This window comes from Onthophagus taurus, chromosome 11 (assembly GCF_036711975.1).
Source record: "Onthophagus taurus isolate NC chromosome 11, IU_Otau_3.0, whole genome shotgun sequence".
Taxonomy (NCBI): Eukaryota; Metazoa; Arthropoda; class Insecta; order Coleoptera; family Scarabaeidae; genus Onthophagus; species Onthophagus taurus.
Window position 1 is genome coordinate 5,767,766 of NC_091976.1, and position 10,010 is coordinate 5,777,775.

Below are 10,010 nucleotides of genomic sequence, written 5' to 3' on the forward strand. Positions count from 1 at the left end.
CTCAGTAATTGATACCTTTTTCGCCCATCTTCTTTTCATTGCGATAGGTGGTAATAAGTGAAATAATGTTAAAATCGCATTTGTATCCTTATCTCAACCTGAAAAATAACATTTACAGAACGCATAAACAATTCATTTGTTATTAGTTATTACCTTTCGGTGGTTCTTTTTGCATATTAGAAGTGTACGTTTTAAATAGTTTATCGATATATTTCGGAAACTTGCCTTTCGGACTTCCAAAATTTTGAAATTTTAATCGAAAATTTAAAGCAACCTAAAAAGTCAAAATGTTTATTATTATGCAACCTAAATACACACAATATTAAGAAAAAAATGATTTGAAAAATTCAAATGTCCGGTTAATTTGTGGTGAGTGGATTTAGAACAATAATTATTATTTTTCGAAAGCAACCTCGACAAATACTTTAACAGAAATGCAAGAATTTCGTCAACGGCGTTGTAAAGCTTACAGTAATAATGCAAATAGTATGAATTTATCGAGCAATTCTATCTAATAGGTAGAGTATAAAATAATGATTTGATAAGTAAAGTATACTTACCCGCTTCATCAATCAATTGTTTAGCCAATTCTTGCCCACTTAACTTAACTCTCTTCTTTCGGTCATACTTTACGCGAATGCACCACTCATACATTTTAATAAAAATATAGAAAATATTTAAAAATTAATGATCCACGATTTAATAACGTTTGTGCACGCTGCGACTTGCTTCGACTAAAAATTGCCAATACTGTAGAAGAATCACGTGATAGATCATGTGACCACAACGAAAACTAGATAGCGGGGTAAATACAATTTTAAATTTAGTTAGTTTACATCGAATTATTTGTATTCTACTTTTAATCATAATGCAGAGTTGAAAAGTGTAAAGTTACACTGTGAGGAATAAATAGATTAACACCGTATTTTTAACATCTTTTAACAAAGTTATTTTGACTCTCAAATGTGTTGGCAACCTATTAGAATTTAGTTAAATTTACCACTTTTTCGCGGTAATATTTCACCTTATACCGAAAGAGTTAAATCACTCCGTAAAATTTTTAACAGTGTGTTTTATTGTTCTTTTATATTAAAATAAGACTTTATGTTTATGATAATAATTTTAATAAAAACATTATTAAAATACACAAATGTCTTTTATTTTTTTATTTAATTCAACACAAAAAAATTAGAAAATTTTATATTTAAGATTTATCACGTTAGCCGCTACTTAATATTAGTAATGGGCCGAGCCGTTCGGAGCGCTGATGCCGTGTACAAAAATTTTGCGTAAATGTCACATCTATATAAGTTATCTATGGAAAACACTCTCAAAAGAACTAACGAGTAATCGCAAGTAATTGTCAATCGTCATTCCAAATAAAAGTACAAATGTATTATTGTTATAGTGTAAACCTATTAAATAAATAACTAAAAGTAAAACGGCCTTTAACGAAGAAAAACCCTGACAACTGATAAAAGAAAACTTGAATAAAAACTTCGATATGAAAAATTTAGGAAAACTTCATCACTTTATTGGAATCAACATCACTAGAACAGAAATACCCCTTTTCATGCATGCTGTGCTATCAGAAGTGTTGCCCACTTAAAATTATGAAATATGTCATTTTACATTTAATATCGATTAATTTCTTGTTCAAATTCTCATTACTTACTTACCTGTTTATTACTTCCATGTTCATTTAATTCAAAAACTTACACTTTACTATAAAAAACAATATATTCCTGTAATTTGTTTATATTTTTGTTGGTGGGCGGAATGTGTGAGCGCCACCTATTGGGCGAGGGTAAAGTTGAACCGCCGAACTTTGAACTTCGATTGTACCGAGCGTTGGATCGAACTCTCTTATCGTCGCCACCTCAACGCGATAACACGCGAGTTTTCGAATCTCATTACAAATTATTGTGAAAGTAAATTAAAAAGGGTAAAACCATTGTGATTTGGGAAGGGAAAGATAGATTGGGTAAATATATCAAGAATTTTTTAATTCCGTTTATTTTTTATTATCTTTATTATTTTGCTTTGAACCTCTTCCTGTATGGCCCACCTACAAAAAATCTCTCTTTTCTCGCCATCATTTTCTGTTAGAGCTTGAACAGTGTTGTAATGATAAGGATAAAGCAACTGCTCCCTTAAAATGCGGTGAACGGTTGTTTTGTTAACGTTTTCTTGTGCAGAAATTCTTCTAATGCTGGTTGAAGCATTTTCATCAACTCTTCTCAAAACTGCTTCTTCTAATTCCACCGGCCTTGCGCTTTTGAAATATATTAGGTTGCACTAATAATGGGGATGTCTGATGCTTGTCGATGCTGTGAACTGACTAATTTGAAAATTAGTGATGGAGAAGATAGGGGCGCATATTTAATTGTTTAGATACCAGATACCAAGACAGGTATTTCACGAAAATTTACAATTATAAAAGAAGGATTTTCTATCAATACTGTGGAGACGTGTAGAAAATACATGTCTTTACGTCCGAAGAAGTTATCCAATGAGAGATTCTTTTTAAAATACACTAATCAAAAATGTACTTCACAACCTGTTGGAATTAACACTTTGTCGAAAGTTCCTTCAACAGTTGCTTCGTTTTTGAATATGGCAAATGCAAAAGCTTACAGCGGCCATTGTATGAGGCTCACTTCAAGAACTTTACTGGCCAATAAAGGTGCCGACCTTACAAGAATTTTACGACATGGTGGGTGGAGGAGTTCTGGTATAGCAGACACTTATATCGAGGATTCTATATGTAATAAGCTTGATATCGCAAGAAAAATCCAAGGTTCTACTGGTACTAGTCGTTCCTGACTAGAGGAAATGTCCATTGTTTCTACAAATTTTTCAAAAACTTCGACAGGCACTATATGCGTTCTGGAAGCAATGACAATTACAAGCTGGTTATTGATGGAAAGGAAGTAAAATATGACAAATCAAAGAATGAAATATCTATTAATATAAATTTTAATGTTAATATAAATAATAAATAGTACTTCCTCTCTCCGATAATAGTTGCTACATTTCAGTTTAATGTAAAAATTATTGTAAATATGAAACGTACAAGCGATTTATCTAGATACATAAGGTAGACAATATAACAATCAAAGTGTGCCATGACCAAAACCGACTTAGCTATTGCACTTGTTTTGTGATAATGTCCTTATGTCAAATTTCACTTTTTGAGCGATTTAACCGCTATACATTCAAAATGGACAAAAATATTTTGGAATACATTCAACAAGGTGGCAAAAAGGGTAGAGAGTTTAACAACGACCAACGTAAGCAAATCTTACATTATTTATTACAAAATGTCAGTCAAGGAAAACTTATGCGAGGCGCGATAAATGCCGCCGCACGTAAGTTTTCTTGCAGTCGTTCAACGATCTCCAAATTGTGGAAACGAGCTAAAGGTTGTCAAAATAACAATTCTGTCATTAATGTTGACTCCCTTAAAAAAAGATGTGGACGGAAAGTCAAAGATTATAGCCAGCAAATTGCAAACATTTTTTCTCTTTCTTTGTATAAACGAACCACATTAAGGTCATTAGCTTACGCATGTAAGCTAATGTAAAATACATTGCATGACAGATTAAAGAAAGGAAAGGAAATAAAAAGAATCACTAGTTTTGTTAAAACATTGTTAACTGAAGAAAATAAAAAGTGACGAATTGTATTTTGTTTAAAGTTTTTATTATCGTCAGGGTATTTCGAAGATTTGCTGAATTATATACATATTGACGAAAAATGGTTCTATATAACCAAAGCTAAAAGAAGCTTTTCTATAACTCCCGAAGACGAACAGCCTTATAGACCTTGTAAGAGTAAAAAATTTATTACAAAGGTAATGTTTATGGCGGCAGTTGCTCGTCCACGTTGGGATTTTTATAGAAAAGCATATTTTGATGGAAAGTTGGGAATTTGGCCATTTGCATCTTCTTCTCCAGCTAAGAGAAACAGCAAGAATCGGCCAACGGGAACTTTTGTAGCCAAAGCTGTGGAAGTTGTTAACAAAGAAGAAATAAGGAAAATGATTCTTCATAATTTAATTTCTGCAATACGGGACAAGTGGCCTGTTGGTTCTAAGCAGCGTTGCCAACCCTACCGATTTATCGGTATATCTACCGATTTAGAAAGCCATTTACCGATATACCGATTTGATGTCATCTACCGATTTTTAAATTTTAGAAAATAATGCAATTCTATATCGACGCCCAAATATAAAAATTTACAAATAAATTAAATTTTATTAGTTATTTTCTTGTAAAACTTATTAATTACGTACAATAGATGGCCTTACTAGATGTTCAGAATTTTGATCTTACGGGAATTCCCTTGTTCGTTTATTCGTTGTGTAAAATTTACGTTTGTTTCACTTCATACTTAGTAGTAACATGTCTTCAAGTTCATCGAGTGAATGTGAAATAGAACCAAAAAGTAAAAAAATCAAATATGATCAAAAATATAAGGATGAATGGGAGAGAATACCGCAATATAAAGGTTGGGTTCGGAAAAGTAAAAAAGGCGACAGCTTTGCGCTTTGTTTACCATGTGATAAAAATATTAATATCAAAAGTGGAAAAAACGCACTTACAAAACATTCTCAAACAACCGTCCACAAAGATAATAGTAACACGATAATAAAACAAAAGTCTATCACCTCGTTTCTGAAACCTAGCGCATCCACTGCATCTGGGGAACAGGAAATTAAAGAAGGTAGGTAATTCTGAACTTATACGTTTTATCAATGTTTTCCCAATATTTCTTTTACGTTCATACTAGTTATATGGATTTCTTTATTTTAGCGGAAATACGTTTAGCTGGATTTATTGCCGAACACAATTTATCATTCACTATCATGGATCATCTTCCAAAATTGATTACAAAAATATGCCCTGATTCGACCATTGCTAAAGGATTAGCATGTGGCCGTACCAAAACCACAGGAATCGTAAAAAATGTGCTAGGACGCCAAAACTTTGAAGCAATTTGCAGAGACCTGAGAAACACAAAGTTTTCCTTAATAGCGGATGAATCCACTGACCGAAGTATGGTAAAGCACTTGTGTTTAGTGGTAAGATACAACAACGACAAAGCTAAAATTAAAGACAGTTTCTTGGGTTTAATTAAACTCTGTGGCTCTGATGCTTTAACTTTATATAAACATATTGTGGAATTTTTTAATGATAATAAAAAGCTTACAAAAACAATATGATTGGTTTTGCATCAGATGGCGCGCACTCAATGATGGGATCTAAACATTCTTTAATGACACTATTAAAACAGGATATACCATCATTATTTATAATGAAATGTATATGCCACTCATTCCATTTGTGCGCATCTAAGTCATGCGAAAAATTACCACGATTTGTAGAGGACTTAACTAGGGATATATACAATTATTTTAGTTCTAGCCCGAAAAGGATTGCCGAGTTTGGCTAATTTCAGGCATTCTGTGGGGTGAAGATTCATAAAATTTTGTATCCTTCACAAACTAGATGGCTATCCGTACACAGTGTCGTATGTCGTATTTTGCAACAGTATGGCCCCTTACAATTATTTTTTACTGATGCAGTAGCATCAAGTGATGTTTTATATCATTATTAGAATTAACTCTGACTTCTGACCAAAAAACATTCTTTCGGTTAAGATGTTTAGATTTTTATATCGAAGCATGTAGCCAAATATGCACCAGATTTTCTTTAAAAGATAACATCATTAAATTATTTAATTTTGTTGATCCAATTGAGGTAAAAGCAGGTTCCATCGGTAGTATTTCAAATATTGCAATTTTATTTCCGAATTTAATAAAGGAGGAGGAACTACAAATCCTTGATTCTGAATGGCGTTTGCTACGAAATGTTGAACAAGTACAAGAATTTTCTCAAGATGTTTTAAAATTTTGGGAAGAAGTTAAAAATTTGAAACAAGCAGATGAATCAACATTATTTCCAATTTTAACTAGGTTTGTTTACAATATTTTAAGTTTTCCACATTCATCTGCGAATGTAGAAAGAGTATTTTCTTCCATAAATTTAATTAAAAATAAAATACGTAGTAAATTAAACACAGATACTATAACAGGATTAGTACATACCAAGCAATACATAAGTGACGATACTTGCTACAATTTTCCTATAGGTCGTAACTTAATTTCGTTGATGAACAAACAAAATTTGTATACCGCCTCAAGTGAAATTTAAATAACTACTGTACGACCATTTGAGCCTGAGACCTGTCAATGTCAGGATAATAATATTTTAGTAATGTTTAATAATGTGTTTTGACATTTGTCAGGTCTCACACTCAAGTGGTCGTACAGGGTTGCGTTCACAACGCTTACTCGATTCACCCAGGTTTAACCCTAGTCGTTCATAATGACATCCATTATTATATATGTTGTCCACATGGATGTCATTAAAGTAACTTTATTCCACTAGTGGATAAAGTAGTACTTTATACGGTTAATAAGTTCATAAGTGTTGATTGTGGATAAAATAATTTTATTTTTGAAAATTTTTAAAAATTTTCCTTCCTTGTCTCTGAATGATAGGTTAGGGATAGAAAAATGTAAATATTTTTTAAAATTTAAATGTTTAAATATTATCTGTCCTTGTCGTACGCACGCATTGACCATATACGTTTGTTTCACTCGGAAGACGGTATGTTGTACTACTTGTTTTGAAAACGTTTGGTTCTCAAAAGTAAGCACTTGGAAGAATAAATAGCGTGAATATATCCGACTTGAATTAATCTTACCAGTATATAGTAACCTATATATAACGATATAGTAACCTATAAGTGACGTTCTAGGAATATTTTGAGCGAAACCCTTTTTTAAAGAATTAGCGAAGAATACGCTTCAAGAGAATCCTCTATTACTCCGCAAATACTTGGCATTTCACTTTAATATTTTAGTATCATATTTTTTTATACCAAACAGATGTTATACAAGCATGTAGGTGTAACTTTATTAAAAGTAAAACTAAAACATGTAAGAAGCAAATTTTTTTTATCAAATCTTTGATACCACTGTGCTGCAAGATTTTTATACAGTTGATGAATTGAGTGTTTTTTGTTAATTTTGGGTTGCTGATTTCAAATGTGCCTTCCTTTTTTTTTGTAATATGCCACGTTTTTTTTTTTCATTCAGGTTTCTCACGGCTGCGATCCTTAGGACTCTTAGGACTACTTAGGATAGGAGTTTTCAGCACAGTGTAATTACCACCTTATATGTAAATCCATCTGATTTAAAATTTATTAATATCTTTTATCAAGAATTTAAATCGAGGTAGTTTGGCATAAAAATAGACCCGTTTTCTGCACAACATCGAGAATCTCCCATACGAGGACCATTAGGGGACAACTTCGATGAAGAGGAAATTTTTTCAGTGATGCTTTATTATACATAACCAAGAGATACTGAAAATGTTATACATATTGGCAAACGCGATTGTGAAGATGATTTTTTTGTTTTTTGCAATATTTTTATTTACTCCAAATTCAATAGAATCCATGTCGAATAATGGTAAGTACTATAATAAAAACTAATAATTAATTTTTAATTAACATTTTTATACTTGTAGAAGAGAAATCGAACAAGTGGGATGATTTCAATAACATTAACAATCTCATTTCTATAATGGACACTAACATAAGAAATTTACAAGAGAAAGTACAAGTTTGTGATACTGTTCAATCACAGGTTTCATCTTTGCATTCTCAACTATCAATTCTTGATAGAAAATTGGGTATTATAAGCAAGTAATAATTGAGTTAACTAAATAGTTACTGTTTTTATAGCCACAGAAATTTTTATTTTTAGATCTCAAGCTAAAATGAACGATTTAGAAACAAAATTAAATCTAATTCCAACGATGTTTGATGAAATGTCCACGAAAATCATAAATGAATTAAAACATTCCTTTAATGATAAATTTGGCGACAAAAACCAAGGTGAAGTTTTAGAGAATGTTTTAAGTAAAATAAACCAAATCGAAAGTAATGTAGAAGATTTAAAATATTCGTGTGATAAATCCGACATAAAAAACGTTCTCAATGAAAACTTTAAATCACAAAATTTAAACATCGAAAATCTAATGGAAAACTGTACTAAATCCAAAGAAGCCGATAAAACTGCAATCGTATTAATCGAAAACACTCGAGATGAATTAAAATCTAAATTAAACGATTTAGATTACAAACTAAATCGGGTTCCAGTCCATCTCGATGAAATTTTCATAAAGATAAATGTTTTAGAAAAATCAACTGATCAAATTAATAATAAACTTAAAGAAAAACATCAAGATGAACTTTTAGAAAACGTTTTAAGTAAAATAAACAATGTCGAAAATAATACAAAAAATTTAAAAAAATCTTTTGAAAAAACCGATATAAAAAATGTTTTCAGAGAAAATTTTAAATCTCAAAATGAAAATATCGAAAAACTGATTAAAGAATGCAACAAACCAGACGAAACAAACACAAACATAACAATCAATGAAGAATCTTTGATTTTATCAAATTCTTTCGATTACACATTTTGCACCTCTCTCAAGAACCAATCTGGTATATTCAAATTTCACACAAATTTAATTAATTTAAAGGAAGAAACGAGAGATTATGGAGTGAGATCGTGCGAACAGGGTTGGATGGTGATCCAAAACAGAAATTCATTCGAATACCAGGAAAATTTCAATAAATCTTGGTACCAATATAAACATGGTTTTGGCGATTTACGTAGAGAATTTTGGTTCGGAAACGATTATCTTCACCGACTATCGAATCAAAACGACCTAATATTACGAATAGAATTGGAAAGTTATGATAACGAAAAAAAATGGGCTGAATATGAATCATTTAAAGTTGCAAGTGAATATGAAAATTATCGATTAACACTCGGACGATTTAGTGGGACGCTCTCAAATGATCTCCTCTATAATAATAACATGAAATTTAGTACTTATGATAAAAAAGATGATAACTACAAACATTCTTGTGCTGTTACTTATGGAAGCGGATGGTGGTTCGATAGCTGTTTTAATTCGAATTTAAACGGATTTCATTATAAAAAGTCTACAAATGATGGTAAAGGAATTGTTTGGTATTCTTGGTTAAAAAATTATTCTTTAAAAGCTGCCAAAATGATGATAAGACCTACACAACATTTGAAACAATTTCAAGATTTATCTTTTAAACCATATAATGTTTTGTAAGAAATAAAAATAATTTGATAATAAATAGGAAATGAATACATAAATATTTATTTAGATACTATTAACTAATTATCGCGATATATTTAATAAGAAGCCCAAGACATTTAAAACTTCCTGTCCACTTGACGTAACCTCAAACCACTATATGTAAAAAAGTAGATTTCATAAATAGAAAAATTAATTATATTTATCGCCAACCGGCAGCAAAACCATACTTTATGCTATCCATTTGCGGCAGTAAAGTGACACTTTGTGCTACTATCTAGTAAACTGTGCATTTAGCGGCAGACAAAGTACTTTACCTGCCGCATATGCGGCAGACATAAGTATATTAAAAAACAAGTTTCGTAAGACACGCTTGAAATGCACGAATTCAAGTTGAAAAACGAGTGGCGAAGCCACGAGTTTTTTAATGAATGAATGCTTTAAGTCTTATGAACCGTGTTTTTTATACTATTTTTTGTAATTCGCGTTTTTATACTTTTTTTTAACAAAAATAAAGTACATTTTGGCAATGTAGGGAAATAGGTATGTAGCAGTTGGTAACACCGGAACACTTGAAAATAGAAACTTTGAACTGACAATTAGAAACTGTCAAAATACAAAATATATTCACCTGAAAAAAATGTTTGATGTACACCTCCCAAAATAAGAGAAATTGCTCAGAGTCAATGTCTTCATCATTGTGGACTTTGTATTCGATGCTAAGGACGTGTTTAAACATCCATAGACAAAAATTGTCACATTGACAACTAGAAAAATTAATGACCCAATGTCATC

The 10,010-nt window shown here is 31.2% G+C and overlaps 1 protein-coding gene across 4 annotated transcripts; it reads left to right on the plus strand.

The window, feature by feature from the left end:
- Positions 1-1,876: 1,876 nt before the first annotated feature.
- On the plus strand, positions 1,877-9,274 carry LOC139431797 (angiopoietin-related protein 7-like). Of its 4 annotated transcripts, none has more exons than XM_071199979.1 (5): positions 1,877-1,984; positions 7,169-7,250; positions 7,311-7,543; positions 7,602-7,779; positions 7,841-9,274. In XM_071199979.1, the coding sequence occupies exons 3-5, from the start codon at positions 7,444-7,446 to the stop codon at positions 9,228-9,230; spliced, it is 1,668 nt and encodes a 555-aa protein (XP_071056080.1). In that variant the 5' UTR covers positions 1,877-1,984; positions 7,169-7,250; positions 7,311-7,443; the 3' UTR covers positions 9,231-9,274. The 4 variants fall into 4 exon arrangements, with proteins under 4 accessions (XP_071056080.1, XP_071056079.1, XP_071056078.1 ...); XM_071199978.1 differs by having other exon boundaries at positions 7,169-7,232; positions 7,294-7,543; XM_071199977.1 differs by having other exon boundaries at positions 7,169-7,543.
- The last annotated feature ends 736 nt before the right edge of the window (positions 9,275-10,010 follow it).